The following is a 20,686-nucleotide window of genomic DNA, read 5'->3' as shown; positions in this document are numbered from 1 at the left end:
GAAAGGCAAATCCATTTTGCACTTCAAGTTCACTTGGAAGTGCAGTCGCTGTAGATCTGAGGGGGACATGCAAGGAAAATAAAAAACAGTATTTAAGCTTGCACATGATTGGATGATAAAATCAGAAGAACCCCTCATTTAAGATCTTCCCCCCGAGTGTGCTTGGGCATATTTCAGAGAATATGATGTGCGGGCTGACATAGGTCTCAGCAAATCTGATAACCCAACTGCAAGCCATGTTGAACCAACATGGAACCCTGACCGAAATTCGACCCCTCTTGGTGAAGTGGGGGGTGAGCTTTTTCTTTACAATTTTTATTAAATGTGTTTGTAAACCCTTACATCCAAGTGAAGTGACTAGACCTACATAAGTTGTACCTATTTATCTACGGTATTTGCTTCTCTACAGCTATCCAAAGTTCCAAAATTTATACAGCTGGTCTGAATTTTCTGAAAGCAGGGGGCAGGGAGCTGAAGTTACACTTAGTGAGGAAAGCCAAGAGGTCATTGGAGGGAAGGTACATACACCCCTTCACACAACACACAGGAAATATAAAAGTTTATATATGTTCATTCAACAGGAGTGTTGGATATGTACCCAGTCCTCCTGTTTGGATAAATATATAGTCTATAACAGGGCTCAAAATTTCAAGCCCTGAGCTACTAGCCAGGCCTCAAGAGTTACTCACCACCAGTTGCCCCACCTAATTCATACACTGCTCCACGCCTAATTGCGCCCCTAAACACGCCCTCGTAGATTATCTCATGGAATGACACTGTTAAATGTTTTATGCAGAATCAAGTTACACAATTAAATATTACCAAAAACAACTTTAACAAAATGGGACAGGGCACTGGGGACAGACCAGAGGGACAGGGCACTGGGGGCAGACCAGAGGGACAGGGCACTAGAACTGGATCTCTTCCCCATTCTCTTGCTGTCTCCTCTGCAACTCCCATCCATCCATCCTCTCTCTCCCTCTCCTATTCATCTCATCATCAGGAGCCTGTGTGTGCGGCTTCAATGCTTGCATGTCTCCACTACCCCCTTTTATTCAGGCTGGCAGTGAGGAGAGGAGTTGCAGCACAGCGGGAGGGAGTACAATCCAGCGCCAAGATCCACACAACTGCACAGCCATTGACACCATAGCACAGCGCACATTGAGAACAGTCTGCTCACAGTGCTCAGGCTGAACTGCTGGACACCTACATAGAGCACAAGAACAAGAAAACTGCACAAACTGGAAGGCTGCCACTCTCATGTCAGGGCAACTTTCAGGGAGCGCTGCACTGCCTACCTTGGACACCCGGAGTGGTAATTTTCGCAATCCTCCACCTGACTCATTACTTCCTGCTCCCTGCTCTCTGCTCTCCAGCTACATTGTTCGGGGGGAGGGGGGCAGGCTCAGAGAGGTCATACTGTTAGGTCCCTTGGCTTAATGAGAATTGTAAGGAGAGCACCTGTGTACTGCTCTGCCTGTGCGCGGCTCACCAGACTACTTTTCCTGAGCATGCACCTTTCCTCTTCGGCCGCCAATCGCATTGGGGCTCTAAGTGTAGGCACAGATTGAAGGGACATTGGTCATGCAACCATGTCATCACTCGCCCCCAGCTTAAATCCACTCGCCAAATGCTAGCAGGCGAGTGGAAATTTTGAGGGCTGGTCTATAAGCCACAAATACAACAACTAAACATACATTATACTGAGGTCTTACCTTCCGAGGAGTCAGATCACAGAAAATAATTCCAAGTTCATGGATATAATGAAGTCCAGAAATAATATCAACACCAAATTCTCGTATTGTGTCTTCAGGCAAGTACTCATCCTGGGCGATGACAGTCTCCAAGGAGCCTCCTGAAATGCATTAATCTCCATTATAGGAGAAAGCAGTGAAAGCAAAAATCACCAGTAAAACTATACAATATCCTCTTATATCGGATTCACAGGTTCTCGACTAAAGCTGACCATAAATGGAGCAAATGTCTTTCCTACAGCTATTGTTTTCCCCCAGTGGGAAGGGGCAGGGAAAGCCGTCCCTGCCAGGAGAACACAGTGATTACTGCTAGGGTCTATAGCCACTGGTAATAATCGCATCAACAATACAACAGTCTGGTTGTACCCAAGTTGATCATTCTTTTAACCACTTCCTTACTGGGCACTTAAACCCCTTCCTGACCAGAGGACTTTTTGCGATTCGGCACTGCGTCGCTTTAACTGACAATTGCGCGGTCGTGCGACGTGGCTCCCAAACAAAATTAACGTCCTTTTTTCCCCACAAATAGAGCTTTCTTTTGGTGGTATTTGATCACCTCTGCGGTTTTTATTTTTTGCGCTATAAACAAAAATAGAGCGACAATTTTGAAAAAAAATAAAATATTTTTACTTTGTTGCTATAATAAATAGCTCAATTTTTTTTTTTACGTTTTTTTTTTATCCTCAGTCTAGGCCGATACGTATTCTACATATTTTTAGTAAAAAAAAAAAAAAAAAAAAATCGCAATAAGCGACTGGTTTGCGCAAAAGTTATAGCGCCTACAAAATAAGGGACAGACTTATTATTATTTTTTTTTTTACTAGAAATGGCGGCGATCTGCGATTTTTATTGGGACTGCGACGTTATGGCGGACACATCGGACACTTTTGACACATTTTTGGCGCCATTCACATTTATACTGCAATCAGTGCTATAAATATGCACTAATTACTGTATAAATGCTTTTTTTTTACTAGAAATGGCGGCGATCTGCGATTTTTATTGGGACTGCGACGTTATGGCGGACACATCGGACACTTTTGACACATTTTTGGCGCCATTCACATTTATACTGCAATCAGTGCTATAAATATGCACTAATTACTGTATAAATGCTTTTTTTTTACTAGAAATGGCGGCGATCTGCGATTTTTATTGGGACTGCGACGTTATGGCGGACACATCGGACACTTTTGACACATTTTTGGCGCCATTCACATTTATACTGCAATCAGTGCTATAAATATGCACTAATTACTGTATAAATGTGACTGGCAGGGAAGGGGTTAACACTAGGGGGTGAGGAAGGGGTTAAATGTGTACCCTAATAAGTGTTCTAACTGTGGGGGAGGGGGGGTGACTGGGGGGGTGACCGATCTGTGTCTCTATGTACAAGAGACACAGATCCGTCTCCTCTCTCCCCTGACAGCACCGCTGTCTGCGAGAGCCGGGAATGAGAGATGATCTCATATGTAAACATATGAGATCATCTCTCATTGGCCGCACAGATCGCCTAGGAAACGGCCGCTCCGATTGGCCGTTCACGGCGATCTGTGACTGGCTGTGTCCAAGGGACACGGCCAGTACAGAAGTTCCCCGCCGCGCGCTCGGGAGCGCGCGCGGGGAACGTGTAAAGGAGAGGCCGTAAAAACACGGCCTGTTAGAGATTGGGAGCCGCGCTGAGGCCGTACAAAGTCGTACGGCCGTCAGCAAGTGGTTAACTTGGGTACAACCGGCCTGTTGTATTGTTGATGCGATTATTGCCAGTGTCTATAGACACTAGCAGTAATCACTGTGTTCTCCTGGCAGGGACGGCTTTCCCTGCCCCTTCCCACTGGGGGAAAACAATATGGAGGTGAGATCTCGCACTTGGGTACAACCAGCCTGAACATACATGGTTCCAATCTCGGGCCAGTCCCTGATTAACCAGCCAACATTTGAACCGTCTATAGCCGGCTGTAATGTGGGATTCAGAAGCTGGTACAACCAGCTTGCCCATACATGGTTCCGATCTCAGGCCGGTCCCTGCTGAACTGGCCGACATTTGAACTGTCTATGGCTGTCTGCAATGTGGGATTCAGAAGCATATCCATATCCATTTTAAAATGTAAAAATCAATGCCATCATCAACTTCAACTCCGACTGGTAAATTAAAAAGGAGTTTCACAAGGACGTGTGAAAGCGAAATCTCAACAGCTACAAATACTGGTACTTACCAGTCCAATCGCTGACTTCCCCACCGCTGCAGATACCCAGTGTTATTATCTTGGATTTAGGACCTGGATGTGACTTCCTGATGTCACATAGCCTGCACCCAACTGCACATGCAATAAATCGGACAGTGCAGGGAGACTGGTGCTGCAAATTGAAGTTATTCCAGGAAGGGGGGGGGGGGGGTCAACTTTTTTTTCATTACTTTGGTATGAGGCCCCCGTTAAAATCCATACCAGACCCAAATGCATTTGAGAGAGTACCTATGCCAAAAAAAATAAATCCTGGCTGCCATCACTGACTATGTATGCTAATGATCATTACCTCAGCCGCTTTATTTTTTCTTTCCTTTTAAAATGTCAGTTTTGCTTTAGTACAGGTGCACCAGTTCACAGACACATTTAATACACCCCCCCCAAGCATGGTATTTAACTTTAAAACCAGCTCTGCTAAAAAATATTTTGCATTGATACAGGTCTATGGCAGTGCCCATCTTTTCGTGCCCTTTGTATGATAATACTTTGCCTATTAGCTTTAAAAATGGGCAGAATTGATTTTGGATATTCATCTCATATTGACTTATAATAGGTTTGCATTAACCTTCACAATTAGTGAATGTTATGATAAATTCGCCAAATATCCTGCAAAACAAACCCAAGGACATTCGCCAATCACTACCCTTAACCTGGGCCGAACTCAAATCTAACATTAAAAATGTAAGGCTAGGTTCACACCTATGCGAATTGAGTGCGGTTTAAACCGCATCTAATTCGCAGGACATTTCAAAATACATTGTTTTCAATGAGGCTGGTTCACATATGTGCGATGCATTCGCACTGCGTATTGCCTCCAAACCGCATGCGGTTTTTATGTCTTGCGGTGCGGGTCAGGTGCGAATTCAGTCCCATTATCTTCTATGGGTACGCATCTAATTCGCACATGTGTTCAGTTCTCTGCAGGAGTTTCTCTCATTCAGCTCAATACAATTCTCCCCCACTCTCCTCTCACCCGGAAGTTCTCCCAGGTCTCCAAATTCGCACCTGATCTGCAGCTAAACCGCAGTTGATCTGCAGAACACCCTCTAGAGAAATCTGCAACGACAACGCAGCTCAAAAAAGCAACGCACTAGTGTGATTCCGGCCTAAAGGTTAGGGTGGTATTAGTGGTAAAATACTCATGCAAAAGGCACGCAGTAAATGACTTCACATCTATTTACAATGTGTTTAATTATCAGCTCAGAAAAAAAACATCTAAGCCAAATTGATGCTACATATTTGCTATATCAGCGTCAAACTCAGCTGGACTACATTTTTTTTTTTTTTTATTAAGTTCATATGAATTAAATGCAAATATGCATGATGTCAATGAAAAAGAAACGGTCGCACGCCTTCAATTTCCAGGAATATTTGGATATGAACCACTTGATAAAGAGATTAAACTTTTCCAGAAATTCTGCAACTTTCTAAGCAATAAATTGTTATTACGGCCCACTGAACTCATACAAGATCATTCCGGGAGTTGCATTGTTTCAGACAAAAGGGATTTAAGTAAAGCAATAAGGCAAAACAGGGCCTACTGTAGATCTCAAGTACTTGAAGAGAAAACAGAATTACAAAGAATTGATCTTGTTTATGGTCTGTTAATGGACACGGATGAAGGGAAGTAATCCATGGTCATTCAGCCATTGTAAAACAACAAGCCCAAACAGACAAAGCCATGGGATATTTACCCCAGTTTAAAATTATAGGGTAAAAGATCTTACCTGTGCATAACTCAACGACAAGCCACAGATGGTTACTCGTCTCATACCATTCATAAAACGTCACCAAATTTCTGTTCTTAACATGGTGAGTCAAACGGACCTGGACAAAAACGTATATTGAATTTACATAATTCCTCCTAATGGTAAGTCAAGAGAAACACATTGCAGAACACACATCCTCCTTCATTTAAAACTGCAATCAGATTTCAATTTACTCATTTAGCAGTATCCAACACATTCAATTCCCATTCAATGTTCATATTTATGTGTGCTAGGGGGTGCCAGCTGTATTATGTTCAATATAGGAAGAAAGGTGTTAGAATATTTGATCCAGCATTGTAGTTTTTTTTATCTACCAGTGAATAAGCACTAATGGCAATGTATATAATGTCTTTGTTTCTTTACTATAGGTACCGTAGGACTAAAAACCTAACACAATTATGAAAATCAAAGTAAACATGAAATGTTGTCACGTTTACTCGTCTAATCTTAGTTACCCTTTTGAAATAAAGGGTTTACAGGAGTTGATTTACTACAGTAAAAGCTGTTCACTTTGCAAAGGAACTGCCTGAGAACTTAGTGAATGAGGTAAAGCTCTGCTGACTTCCAACATCCAATCATGTGCAAGCAAATATAAAGAAAAAATCCCTCAATTGTCTATGCACTGATTGGTTCTTTGCAAAGTGAAATTTCAGTCTATTCATAATGCCCCTTACACACGATCGGAATTGGAACAACTTTTTCCATCGGAAATTCTGACCATGTGTATGCCCCATCGGAAATTCTGATGAATTCCATCAGAGTTTACATAGAGAACATGTTCTCTTTTCCTCCGATTGAAATTCCGTCGGAAATCCAATGTGAATTTGGTCGGACAAAAGGTCCAATCGTGTGTACGGGGCATTAAGCTCCCTTGCAAAGCGCAACTTTCTTTGCAAAGTGAATAGCCTAATTGCCTATAGCAAATACCACATAACATGAACTCTATGTCATTGGTGCACTCTGTTACATTTCATTTGTAAATCTATTTTACATGAGCCCTAAAAATATATAAAAAGTAAAAAAAAAAAAAAAAAACGTAAACAATAAATAAATAGAACTAACTATAAACCATTTATTGTTATCTAGGGGTTGCTCCAGCACTGCATAGAGATGATTGAAGAAATTTTCAAGGATAGAGATCCCCTGCACTTCTTTCCTCCACTTGCTGTGTGACTCTCCTAATCGTTTGGAGTGTCACACAAAGCGAGATCTTCTATGGTTGTTTTGAACTCTACTGTGCCATGGAATATTTTGTATTTCTCCTGCTGCAACAGAAGTATTAAATACTCATTCTCCATTTTTTTTTTGTATTGTAATATAAATAAAAGGTCTGGAAAACAGAATGATGGCCTGCACAAAAGGTGGGGGCAATTGGAAAATGATGAAGACAAGTTTGCTGTCGAAATGTTAACAAGATGTAAGAAATCACCAATTATCTATCTGGAATAAATTGTTTGGCTTTGTGGAGATTTTAAAATATTCAAATACATTACACAATGAATTGAAAACAATTACAAAAAATGACTGACAGAAGATGTATTTTCTTCTCTTAAGGGATAAGTGCACTCTAGAGACAAAATTAAATATTAATAATATTATAATGCTGCTTTCGACATTAGGGTAATTCATTGTCAGCATCATAAAATTATTATATATAAAAAAAAAAGTGCATGCATTGAGTAGAGTATAAATAGGGGCCAATTCATCAACAAATGCAAATAGAAATTAAGCTGCTGATAGAAGAGTTCCCCAGCTACTTGCAGATGTGACCTTCGACAGCCAAATTTGAGCAAGCTTTAAAAGTCACACCAAAGGCATCCTGATATGCCTTTTTTTTATTATTAATCTTTGTATTGATGTTTTAAACATAGTACAAACATGACACTTGTAAAGTGGCAACACAAGACAAAAAATAAATAAAAGAAAAAAGTAAGAAAAATCAGTCATACAACAGCACAAGTGCCTAGCATGGCCCTGACTAAAGCCTTATACACACGATCAGTCCAGATGATTGTCATCCTGATTTTTGGTAGAGGGCTAAAGAGAACCTGTGGTTTGCCCACAAAGGGAAAATGAACAAGGTTCCCTTTAATTTACCCTTCCCCATCAACATAAAGTCCAGTGTAAGCTAGGAGGTTCTGAAGTGGTAGCTTACATTGAGCCATGGACTCTGTGTGACAGCACTGATGCATGGAGTAGGTTACTCGCACCTCACGTGCTAACAGGCATTCCTTTGGGTCTCCAGTTCTGAACAGAGGTACCGAGAAGCAAAGGAAAGGTAAGTATAAGCTGCAGGGAGAGGGATGTTTCAAAGCCAACCTGTTGGAAAAGACCTTTAGCCAGATTCAGGTAGAGTTACGCCAGCATATCAGTAGATACACCGTCGTAACTCCGAATCTGCGCCGTCGTATATTTAAGCGTATTCTCAAATTGAGATACGCTTAAATGTTGCTAAGATACGACCGCCTGCGCCGTCGTATCTTAGCTGACTATTTACGCTGCCCGCTAGGGGCGTGCACGCTGATTTACGCCTAGAATGTGTAAATCAGCGAGATACGCCTATTCACGAACGTACGCTTGCCCGTCGCAGTAAAGATACGCCGTTTACGTAAGGCGTTTTCAGACGTAAAGATAAACCACCAAAAAGATGTTAAGTATGGACGTCGGAACCATGTCGAATTTAAAAAAATTTACGTCGTTTGTGTAAGTCGTCCGTGAATGGGGCTGGTCGTAATTTACGTTCACGTCGAAACCAATGAGTCTTTGCGGCGTAATTTGGAGCATGCGCATTGGGTTATGTCCACGGACGGCGCATGCTCAATTACGTGGGGTCATACCTTATTAACATAAAACACGCCCACCTCTTCCCAATTTGAATTAAGTGCGCTTACGCCCGCACATTTACGCTACGCCGCTGTAACTTAGGACGCAAGTGCTTTGTGAATACAGCACTTGCCTCTCTAACTTACGCCTGCCTAACGTTAGGCACGTCTACGTGAATCTGGCTACATGTTTCCAGGTTCTTCCCCTACCTGATCAGGCATTTATCTGGTTCTAATGCCAATCCTTGTCATTGATATCTTGTATTTTTGTAATTAACCTGATTGTGCTCCTCCTGCTATATAATGGAATATTGTGTGATTGACCTGCTTTCATATCCTTTAAACCCCCACCCCACACCACTATTTTGTATTTGGCCTTTGTAAAAAAAAAATTGTCCAGGCAAAATGTGTTACTATAAAGTTGTTATTGAAAGGAAACCTGTTGCTTTGCCCTACATGGGAAAATGAAACAAAAGTAGACATAAACTCACTGTAAACTTTACAGCAAAGAAAACGAGAAGCGCTAAAAGGTTGGAACTGCTCACCTGCTTCACTCTAGATGTAATGAAGCAGTTATTGAGGTTGGTTTACTAAAACGGAGGAGTGTAAAATCTGGTGCGGCTCCGCACAGAAACCAATTTTTTGTCAAAGTTTCATAGAACAAGCTAAAATTAGAAGCCGATTGGCTACCATGCACAGCTGCACCAGATTTTACACTCTACGGTTTTAGTAAATTAACCCCAATGAGTTTTAAAAACACGCGTGCCGTTTAATAAACCCAAGATAATGTAAATGCATGACTTTATCCTGAATAGTTGGGATATGTTTAAACGAGTTGTCAACTAAATTGGTCAAACTTTTCAGGAAAAGTCTGCAGACATCCAAGGTTCATATTCATTCTATGAAACGCAGATGCGGCGTCACACTGATTAGGACGGTGTGATTGACATGTCAAATCGCAATTTCAAAATGCAGCAGTGTTAACCAGGGCTAAAGTTGTCAGTATGGTATCTCCAAAAATGCATTAAAGTATAACTAAAAGTCAAAACTTTTTTTATGTAGTTCATTCTCTCTTCCAGTCAGATTGCACCTGCTTGCCCATACGGGATGTATGGGCACACAGATACACTGGCAGATCTGTTGGAGACCTGCATGGCACCAGCGATCTTCTGACCGCTGATGCAATGCTTTACACCAGGGGTGCCCAACCTTTTGAAGAGCGAGGGCCACTTAAGTAACTTGGTAACCAGTCGAGGGCCACAATGAGCGTAGCGGGCGGATGACAGGTCGCGGCTTCTCTATAGGCCCTACTATCCGCCCAGATGAAAGGGGATGAATTCTCTTCTGTTTTTTGGATTGGAGGTAGGCCGGCGTAAACGGACATTAGTCGATCTATAGAGGTGAATTAAGGGTCCCATTTGATCGGGCCGATCGTGTGAAAAGGGCCTAAGACTGCTTTCACACTGATGTGCTGCGGTTTACCCACAGCGTAGTGCACTTGTGTCTATACTGCGGGTTAGCCATGATTAAGCACTAGCTCAGTGCGAAACGCGTCGGCTATCTACCTGTTCCTTTGTTGCACCTTGTGAAGTGATATACTTGCTGTGTTTTTTTGAATAAAAGACAACCGTTTGGTCATTGGAGTGCGGCTATCCATCCTCTTTCTTCGTATCTTATACTGCGGGTTAGCTGAACTTTGCCATAGACTCCACCTGTGGCAAAAGCCAGCGCTGTAGAGGAAGCATCAGCTTGTGGGGTTCTGCTCTGCAGCCGCTTTCTTCCTCTACCACCAGCTTCATTCACAACACTGATGCTGTGGTATGGCAAGTCGGTAACCTGCGATCTGGGCTTGCCAACCCTCCATTCCAGAGAAGGAGGTCGCGGGTCACATCAGAGGGCTTCGCGGGCCACATGTGGCCCCCGGGCCACTGGTTGGCCACCCCTGCTTTACACGATCTAAAGAAAAAGAAAAAAGTTCTAAAGTGCATTTTTTTCTAAAAAGTAAACTTGCCCTTTAAACATGAGACATGCACTTACCCAGTTTGTAATTTCTGCTCTTTTACTTTTGTCTATGCAGAGTATAGCAACAAAATTGATGGTGCCCTTTCTTCTCCCTTTGTACACTACAGACTTGCTTCCCTTTCCAACTTCTTCATATAAGATGTAGTTCTCCATCCTTACAATCTTTTTCAAGGTAAAGAAAATAAAACCTAAAAAAATTTAAGACAAAAAAATTATTTTCAGGTAAAACTGAACTTTTGCAGGTAATCTAGATAGGTATGAGGCACTGCATGAAATAGAAGGATATACATCCCAGCATGTAGTAAGGCACTAGAATGAGTGCAAGCATACAACAATTTGTGTGACATGGACCTTAAAGGGGTTGTAAAGGTAAATGTTTGTTCACTCAAAAGTCCCGTGCTCTCCCCCGACAACCTCTTCGCCACTCAGCCTGGCCGTTGATTGGCTACACTGGATGGATTGAAAGCAGCGCAGTCATAGGCTCGCGCTGCTGTCATTCACATCCAGCGGCGGGCCAGGGGCGGGACCGAGTGATACAGAGAGCGGCAATAGCCGGCGGCTGCATCACGGAAAAATGCCCACAGGAACTCAACACCATGCTCGATCACATTAAGGTGTTGAGTCCTTGCGGGGGGAGCCGAGACAGTCGCCGAGGGACCCCAGAAGACCAGGTTCGGGGCCACTCTGTGCAAAATGAGCTGCACAGTGGAGGTAAGTAGAACATGTTTGTTATTTAAAAAAAAAAACAACCCCTTTAAGTCCTGATTCACACTATTGCGGTGGAGGAAATTGCATGTGATTGACACAGAAATTGGACTGCATTGCATAGTGCGGTGAAGAAAATATACAGGAATGGCTGCGTATCCCACATCACATCAGTGTGAACTGCCACTTATGCCTGTACACATGATCGGTTTTCCCATCGGAGAAACTCAAATGAGAGCTTTTCGGCGGGAATCCCGTCCGTGTGTATGCTCCATCGGACTTTTTCCCCACAGGAAAACTGACGAAAAAAAAGCAGGATCTCTTCTTTCCTGTCAGGAAAAAATCTTAGCGGGAAAACCATTCGTCTGTATGCTTTTTCGACGTGCAAAAAAAAACATGCATGCTCGGAAACAAAACGACGAATGCTCAGAAGCATAGAACTTAATTTTCTCAGCACATCGTAGTCTTTTACATCACCGCATTCTTGGCAGTCAAAAGTTCATCAAACTTTTGTGTGACCGTGTGTATGCAAGGCAGGCTTTAGAGGAAATCCGTCGGAAAAAACATCAGTTTTTTTTCCGACGGGAGAACCCCTTGTGTGTACGGGGCATAAGGCTCCATTCACACTTGCATAACATGTCATGCTACTTTGGAGATAAAAGTTGCATGAAAAGTCATACTCCATTTATAAATGGGCGACTTAAAGTCACAGCGACTTCAAAGTAGTTCATGCACTACTTTGGTCTGACTTTCACGCAACTTGAGGGCCATAGGCATGAATGTTAACTAGTGGTACAACGGATCGTCATTGATCCGTGATCCGAACGGATCAATGTGTTCGGATCGGCACACCACGTGATCCACGGATTGAGCTCCGCTGCCTGGGCCATAGGAAAGGCCGCAGCTTTGGCCTAGCTCCGGAGCGGCGGCCATCTTGGTACACCTGGCGGCGGCCTAGGTATACAGTGGGGGGAGATGTGGACATTACAGTAGTGGGCGGAGATTTTTTTTTGCTGATCTGAAAAATGATACGATCCGTGACTCTGATCTGAGGAACCATCCGAACCGTGAGTTTTTTTATCCGTTGCACCCCTAATGTTAACCCTCAAAAGTTGCATTAATGTCGTTCCTGAATGTTTTTCATGCAACAGCAGGTCTGATTTTGCAAAAGGGCAAGTCACACGCCAGATGCATGCATTGAAGTTGCACTCCAAAGTCGCACGTCTTTGGAGTCATACGAGTGTGAATGGAGCCTGTAAGAATGCATTTTGTACAGTGTTTATAAAAGTGCATACAGGTGTTCTGAACTCTATCCCGACCCAGATTCTGTTTCAGATGTTCACAGAAGTCATTGGGTGTTGAACAAACAAGACAACTGAAAGCCACTGGAACTGGGTGCTGCTGACAACAGCCACCGCCATCACAAGCACATCTGGTTCCATGCAAGTCACCTCGAGAAATTCTTAACCACCTAAAGTTATTTTTTTCTAACACCCTAAAGAATAAAATGGAGGCCATTGCAATACTTTTTGTCACACCGTATTTGCGCAGCGGTCTTACAAGTGCACTTTTTTTTGGAAAAAATTCACTTTTTTTTTTATTTATTAAAAAATAAGACAACAGTTAAGTTAGCCACATGTCTCTGTTCTGCCTCATGTGACCGTGACTGCCGGCCACACGCATCGGCACCCTCACAGTGCAGCGGGCGCACGCGCACCCGCTATCCCACTTAAAGGGACCAGCATACAGCTACAACGGTTCGCAGGATCGTGCCGACCTGCCCCAGTATAATGACGGCGGCTGGTCGGTAAGCGGTTAAAAGTCAGCAGCTACAGTATTTGTAGCTGCTGACTTTTCTTCTTCTTTTTTTTTTTTCCAGGTGGAACTCCACTTTAAGCCTCTCTTACTTTTAAAGGGTTTTTTAAAGGAATTATTTTTTTTATCTTAATAGCTTCCTTTACCTTAATGCAGTGCTGTTTTCATGTCCTCATTGTTTGATTTTGCTCTCAAGTTGCTGTAATTCTTCTCTGATCTCCACACTTAATGGTTGTCTGTTTCCTGATAACCACAGTGCTGGGAGCTTTCTCTCTGTGGTCGCCAACTTCAAGGAGGTGTGATTACTGTGTGTCTAAAACCCCTCAGCACCAATCAGTTTCGTTTTCCAAATCATCACTGCCCTGTATTGGCTCTGTGGCTCTGTACAGCAGAGGCAGGAAACAACATGCAAAAACGAAACTAGAAACTACAGGTACATTATATGATTGTTTTTTATCTATTTTAATCGTTTTTAAAAGGAATCAGTTAACTATTATGTCTCTAAACCCTGTAAACAGCCATTTCAGCAAAAAAAAAAATATATTTACAACTCCTTTAAGCATAATTTAATCATTTTAGTCAAAAACATTAAAGTGGTTCTAAAGCTTCAAGATTTTCTACCTAAATGCATACTATGCTCTGCTGCAGGAGGAGAGAGTGGGGGGCAGTGCAACCTGCAACCTGTGTTTTATGGACGCATAAAGCAGCGGCTCAGCATTAAGGTGACAACCCTTCTGTGCTGCAGCTTTGTCCAGAGACCCCCTTTTACTTACCTGAACCCGTTTGTTCCAGTGTCGAGGATGAGCCCAGCAGCTCCAACCGCTGTCTCGGGTGCCCATTGGATAGATTGATAGCAGCGGGAGTCATTGTCTCCCACTGCTGTCAATCAAATGCAGTGATGGGGGGGTGGGGCTGAGTCCTGCTGTGTGTGTCAATGGATGCAGCATCAGGACTCGGGAGCGTGCCCGCACAAGTGCCCTCATGGAATGCAGCTCTCCGTGGGGGGAACTCGATGAGAAGGAAGAGCCAGGAGCACCACATGGGTACCCCAGAAGTGGAGGATCAGGACCACTCTGTGCAAAACCCTTGCGCAGAAGAGGCAAGTATGACATGTTTGTCATTTTTTTTTTATTTACCTTTACAATCACTTTAACTGTCCCCAATACATCTCCTGATAGTACAGAGCCTTGGGGACACTCTGCACATGCTCAGTTTGGTGTGCATTACTAATAAGGATAAGCTTGGGCGTGTTCGCAGCTCCACATGCCCAAGCCTGCCAGGAAGCTGACAGCGTGCAGCGTTAATCACAGGTACTGAGACATTTTCCCGGTCCGCAGCTGCAGAGATCGGAAATTGTCTCAGAGCCTGTGATTGGCGCTGCGTGCTGTCAGCTTACTGGCGGGCTTAGGCACGTGGAGCTGCGAACACGCCCAAGCACATCTTTACTTGCTAAAGAGTTTTGTTCTTTTTTTCTTGAGAGGGTGCATGTGATCAGCACAGGGCCAATCAGCACTGTCCAGACAGAGGGTCAGGGGTCCTGCAGCCTCATAGGACAATCGAGGGAGAATGAAAACTCCTCCTACAGGCTTTAACCAGACACTGATAGAAGTCACAAGACTGCTATATAGTCAGTGGCGTACTAAGTGGGGGGCGAGGGGGCGGGCCGCCCCGGGTACCACACACTGGGGGGGGGTGTCAGGCCGGCACCCCCTCCGCGATTCCGCGATTATATTAATGACAGCGCGATGAAAGGCACAGCCGCACAGGCAGGCAAGGAGGGCCTGAGGCAAGCTATAGGGCCGAGGGGGGGGGGGGGGCTGTGCGGGGTGCAGGGTGACACACCACTGCACGAACCATCCCCTCCTCCCGCGGCGCGGCTGTGTCTGAGCGATACCGCCTGATATCAGGTAGGCAGGCAGAATCAATGGAAGGGGAGGGGGTGTGCCGTGTGTGGGTGTGCAGGGTGACACACCGCTGCACCAACCATCCCCCCTCTCGCAGCCGCCGGCTGTGTACCTGAGTGATCCCGTCCCGCCTGATATAACACATGCAGGCATAGCCGTGCAGAGAGAAGCTGCCTCCCCCTCCTCTGTTATGTGTACACAGGGCAGGGGGACCTCACCTGCTGTGCATGGGACGCTGCCGCGCTTATCTGAGGTACTGAATGGGGGGGGGGGGGGGTCCTGCACTGAAGGGGGGCTGAACTGAAGGTGGGGGTACCCTGAAGGGGGGGATCAGCACTGAACGGGGGCATGCACTGAAGGTGGGTATCCTGAAGGTGGGGGTCTGCACTGAATGGGGGCTAAACTGAAGGTGGGGGTATCCTGAAGGTGGGGGTCTGCACTGAATGGGGGCTAAACTGAAGGTGGGGGTCTGCACTGAAGGGGGGTCTGCACTGAATGGGGGCTAAACTGAAGGTGGGGGTTTGCACTGAACAGGGGCTAAACTGAACGTGGGGGTCTGCACTGAATGGGGGCTAAACTGAAGGGGGTGTCTGCACTGAATGGGGGGCTACACTGAAGGGGGGGTCTGCACTGAACAGGGGCTAAACTGAACGTGGGGGTCTGCACTGAATGGGAGCTAAACTGAAGGGGGTGTCTGCACTGAAGGGGGCTACACTGAAGGGGGTGTCTGCACTGAAGGGGGCTACACTGAAGGGTAGGCTACGCTGAAGGGGGGGGTCTGTGTAACATGCAGGGGGTTCAGAGCTGTGGGGGGCTGTGAAATGTAAAGGGGTGCAGGGTGCTGTGTAATGTAAAGGTGTTCCCGAAGGGCAGGGTGCTGTGTAATGTAAAGGGGACCCGAGGTGCAAGGTGCTGTGTAATGTAAAGGGGTCCAGAGGTGCAGGGTGCTGTGTAATGTAAAGGGGTCCAGAGGTGCAGGGTGCTGTGTAATGTAAAGGGGTCCAGAGGTGCAGGGTGCTGTGTAATGTAAAAGGGTCCAGAGGTGCAGGGTGCTGTGTAATGTAAAAGGGTCCAGAGGTGCAGGGTGCTGTATAATGTAAAAGGGTCCAGAGGTGCAGGGTGCTGTGTAATGTAAAAGGGTCCAGAGGTGCAGGGTGCTGTGTAATGTAAAAGGGTCCAGAGGTGCAGGGTGCTGTGTAATGTAAAGGGGTCCAGAGGTGCAGGGTGCTGTGTAATGTAAAAGGGTCCAGAGGTGCAGGGTGCTGTGTAATGTAAAAGGGTCCAGAGGTGCAGGGTGCTGTGTAATGTAAAAGGGTGCAGGGTGCTGTATAATGTAAAAGGGTCCAGAGGTGCAGGGTGCTGTGTAATGTAAAAGGGTCCAGAGGTGCAGGGTGCTGTGTAATGTAAAAGGGTCCAGAGGTGCAGGGTGCTGTGTAATGTAAAAGGGTCCAGAGGTGCAGGGTGCTGTGTAATGTAAAGGGGTCCAGAGGTGCAGGGTGCTGTGTAATGTAAAAGGGTCCAGAGGTGCAGTTGTGGAGAGGGGGTACACAGAAGTGTCAAAGAGATATTGAAGGATGCAGAGGTATGCAGGGGGCACAGTGGGGTATTTTTACATTTTAAGGTGGGGGGGGGTGCCAGATATAGGATCCGCCCGGGTGCCAAATGCTCTAGGTACGCCCCTGTATATAGTGCTGATAAGAAAAGGTATTCAATAGTTTCTATTCTTCCATTTCCAAGCATGTACGGTCTTGGTGACTGGATTCTTTACAGAGAAATACTATACCGTTTAAACGAAAGCCGTTTGTTCTGGTATTGTACGAGAAAAATTCTCGTGTTTTTTCCCTTCGGATAATTTTGCATGATCGGTGGCGATCGGCTCTCGAAAGCGGTGTACTAATAATCAGAAGGGACGATCAGATGATTCTACGATAGCTCTGAAAGCGGAGTTAGTCGTCCGATTTTCTCATCGTATGTAGCCAGCATTAGGTTTGTTTGCTGATGAAGGGGTTAAAGCATATGTACTAAACGTTTTGCTATATATGGAGATTTAACTTCCCTAATTTTGGAACTTCCTGGAAATAGTTGGGCAGACTTCAGAAATGACACAGTAAGCAGCAGAAGCACTACAAGTGACAGCAGAGCATGACTGTAGGGTAGAGCGGACCACACAGAGAGCACAGGGGGGAGATCACACCTCATCTATGCTCACCTCAGCTCTCTCACGATCTCCTTCCTCCAGGTAATGTCACAGATCCCATCCAACTACCGGACTAGTCCATGCTTCTAATCCCGGACCAACTACAGAGACCCCGGACTACAGACTGTCTGAGGGGAACTTCATCATTACCACCTGGCGGGAAGGAGACATAAACACACCGCTGTGGTGTCTTGTACACACCTGTGCAGTGATCGTTATTTATTTTTACCTATTCTAATATCCGGAATCATATTGATTTTAAAGCAAGAAACAATTATATTTTTTACACCTCACCACCCCTATTTTTGGAGTTTAATGGATTGCTCCCTTACCATAGTAACAAGGAGGCAAGGACGGAACGCTTCACAGAGACTGTTGATGATTGGACGGATCAGAAACTGCCTGTTTGGTAATGAGAAGCCCTAGCCTATAGCAGAGGCGCTTCGTTACCACGTGACCTATAGGCGTTCTCTGTACAATTTGTCAAAACAGAAATAAAGTTTGGTCGTTTAAAATGCTGTGCTGTTTCTCTTCCTTATTATAGCTGGAGATATACATGTATTATGAAGCCGCGCTGCTGTCCGCACAGCCCTGATCGGAGGGGGGGGGGGGGGAACCAGGGAGACCAAAGCTGTCACAGGCCACGCCTACCGACCAATGGCAGAGCCGCGAGTTGTTAGACAGGATTGAGGGGGCAGAGCCTGAACCCGAGACCGTTAGGCCCCTTTCACACCGGGGTGGGAGGTGCGTCGCTATACCGTCGGAATTGTGGCGGTATTCGGCCGCTAGCGGTGCGGTTTTAACCCCCGCTAGCTGCCGGAAAAGGGTTAATACCGCCCGCAATGCGCCTCTGCAGAGGCGTATTGCGGGCGATATTACTGCGGTGTCCCATTGTTTTCAATGGGGAGGATCGGTAAACACACCGCTCCAAAGATGCCGGCAGCACATCGCCTCAGTGTGAAAGCACTCGGGCTTTTACATTGAGACTGCAGGGCAGGAGTTTTTCAGGCGGTTTTTAGTCGCTATTTTTAGCACTAAACCGCCTGAAAAACTCATTAGTGTGAAAGGGGTCTTAGAGAGACAGCCAATTAAGTGAGAGCGTAACCTTAGTGCGTCATTCTGAGGGAAGCTTAGTCCGTTTATCAAACTGCAGTGAAAATAGGATTTTTTGTACTCGGCGTAAAATCCTTTTCTCTGTCGTCCATTGACGGACACAGCTCCTTAAATCTTGACATTTGGGTTATGTTCCTGTTCATAGGAGAGGACTAGGCAGAACATGATAGATATCTTAAAACATGTAACTTTAACCACTTGACATCCGAGGATGTCCATGGACGTCCTCGGCTTTGTGCGGTTATATCTGAATGATGCCTGCAGCTACAGGCATCATTCAGATATCACCGTTTTCTGTCACCGTCTTCTGTCCAACATAAGAATGATCATAGCGGCGGGACACCCCCCCCCTCCCGCCGCCATCCGGTGCTTCTCCGGGCTCTCCCGTGCCATCGGGGGCCCGGAGAGCGAATCGGCCGGTGTTCGTTGGGAAAGCATAGAGATGACTGGTGACCAGATGGTTACCAGTCATCTCTATGACCGTCGGAGGTCCGGGCGTGAGGTTATGACGTCACGCCCGGTACCCGGAAGTAAACAAAGCCGCAATCGCAGTTGTCGGCATTAGATCGGTGAATTTTTTTCACCGATCTAATGCTTGTAAGCCTGAAGGAGATATGTGGGGTCTTATTGACCCCACATCTCTCCATAAAGATGACCTGTTACAGTGATTCCTATTACAAGGGATGTTTACATTCCTTATAATAGGAAATAAAAGCGATCAAAAAAATATGTAAAATAAAGTGTTAAAATGAAGTAAAATAAAATTACAATTTTTTTTTTTTTTTAAACGCCCCTGTCCTCGGTAGCTTGCGCTTAGAAGTGAACTTGAATTCAAGTCCCGCCCACATACGTAAACGCCCTTCAAACCCCACATGTGAGGTATCGTCGCATGCGTTAGAGTGTGTGCAACAATTCTAGCACTATACCTCCTTTGTAACTCGAAAATAGTAACCTGTAAAAAAAATTAAAGCGTCGCCTATGGAGATTTTTAAGTACTAAAGTTTGGCGCCATTCCATGAGTGCATGCAATATTAAAGTTTGACATGTAAAGTATCTATTTACTCGGTGTAACATCATCTTTCACATTATACAAAAAAATTGGGCTAACTTTACTGTTTTGTTATTTTTTAATCCATGAAACTGGTTTTTTTTCCCAAAAAAAGGCATTTGAACAATTATTGCGCAAATACCAAACGAGAAAAAAGTTGCAATGTCCGCCATTTTATTCCCTAGGGCAGTGATGGCGAACCTTGGCACCCCAGATGTTTTGGAACTACATTTCCCATGATGCTCAACTACACTGCAGTGTGCATGAGCATCATGGGAAATGTAGTTCCAAAACATCTGGGGTGCCAAGGTTCGCCATCACTGCCCTAGGGTGTCTGCTAAAACAAAATATATAGTGTTTGGGGGTTCTGATTAATTTTCTAGGGAAAAATTTAGATTTTTACATAAAGGAGAAAAGTGCCAAAATATGCCCGGATGTCGAGTGGTTAACAGAATTGAACAGCCCCGCCCAGGGGGCAGTCCCTCTGGCCATAATCCCTCACCCTGCAGCATGCAGCCTCAGTTTGTCAAAAAGCAGCACAAACTTAAAAGGAGGGGTGGGTGCTGTGTCCGTCCATGGACTTAAAAGGATTTTACGGTGAGTACAAAAAATTATATTTTCTTTTTTCGTCCATGGACGGACACAGCTCCTTAAATCTTGACATTTGGGATGTCCCCAAGCAGTGTCAGAAAAAAAGAGGGTGGCAAGAGCAATCAAAAGAAGACCTAACTTCACCCCAAACAAGCAGAGCTCCTCAACGGAGGAGTTGCAACTTTAAACAGCCACCTGCAAAACCTTGTGGCCGAAGGAAGCATCTGAAGATGCACTCACATCAATCTTGTCAAATTTGGAAAAGGTGTGAACGGACGATCAAGTGGCCGCCTTACACACTTGTGAGACAGACGCTTGATGTCGGAAAGCCCAGGAGGCGCCAATTGCCCAGGTCGAATGCGCCGTGACAGGAAAGGGCATAAGCCTGGATGATGGTCTGTGTGATCAACCTAGAAATGGTGGCCGACAAGACCGCCATGCCCCAACCAGACACCACCACAAACAGTGAGTCTGACCTCCAAGACGGAGCCGTAGCAGACAGGTACACCCGTAGAGCACATACCACGTCCAAAGTATAGAGCGTAGCCTCTTTGGGATGCGACGGTCGAGGACACAAGGAAGGTGAAAAGGTGAAACTACCTTCGGAAGAAAGGACGGTTGCGGGAGTAGCACCGCCTTATCCTTATGAAGGATCAAGTATGGTGACTTTCAAGACAAGGCCGCCAGTTCAGAAACACAT

At 45.2% G+C, this 20,686-nt stretch overlaps 1 protein-coding gene across 1 annotated transcript in view; it reads right to left on the bottom strand.

Moving 5' to 3' along the window:
* The window catches only part of ULK4 (unc-51 like kinase 4), a 798,383-nt gene extending 781,010 nt beyond the window's left edge, over nucleotides 1-17,373 (bottom strand). Inside the window, exons 1-4 of the mRNA XM_040353131.1 lie at nucleotides 17,247-17,373; nucleotides 10,629-10,801; nucleotides 5,728-5,827; nucleotides 1,716-1,855 (exon numbers count right to left, since the gene is read on the bottom strand). Coding sequence (XP_040209065.1) covers nucleotides 1,716-1,855; nucleotides 5,728-5,827; nucleotides 10,629-10,766 — 378 coding nt within the window. The 5' untranslated portion in view covers nucleotides 10,767-10,801; nucleotides 17,247-17,373. The remainder of the gene's footprint in view (nucleotides 1-1,715; nucleotides 1,856-5,727; nucleotides 5,828-10,628; nucleotides 10,802-17,246) is intronic.
* Between the last annotated feature and the right edge of the window lie 3,313 nt (nucleotides 17,374-20,686).

Source organism: Rana temporaria, chromosome 5, assembly GCF_905171775.1.
Source record: "Rana temporaria chromosome 5, aRanTem1.1, whole genome shotgun sequence".
Classification (NCBI taxonomy): Eukaryota; Metazoa; Chordata; class Amphibia; order Anura; family Ranidae; genus Rana; species Rana temporaria.
This window is presented reverse-complemented; position numbering and strand designations above follow the sequence as displayed.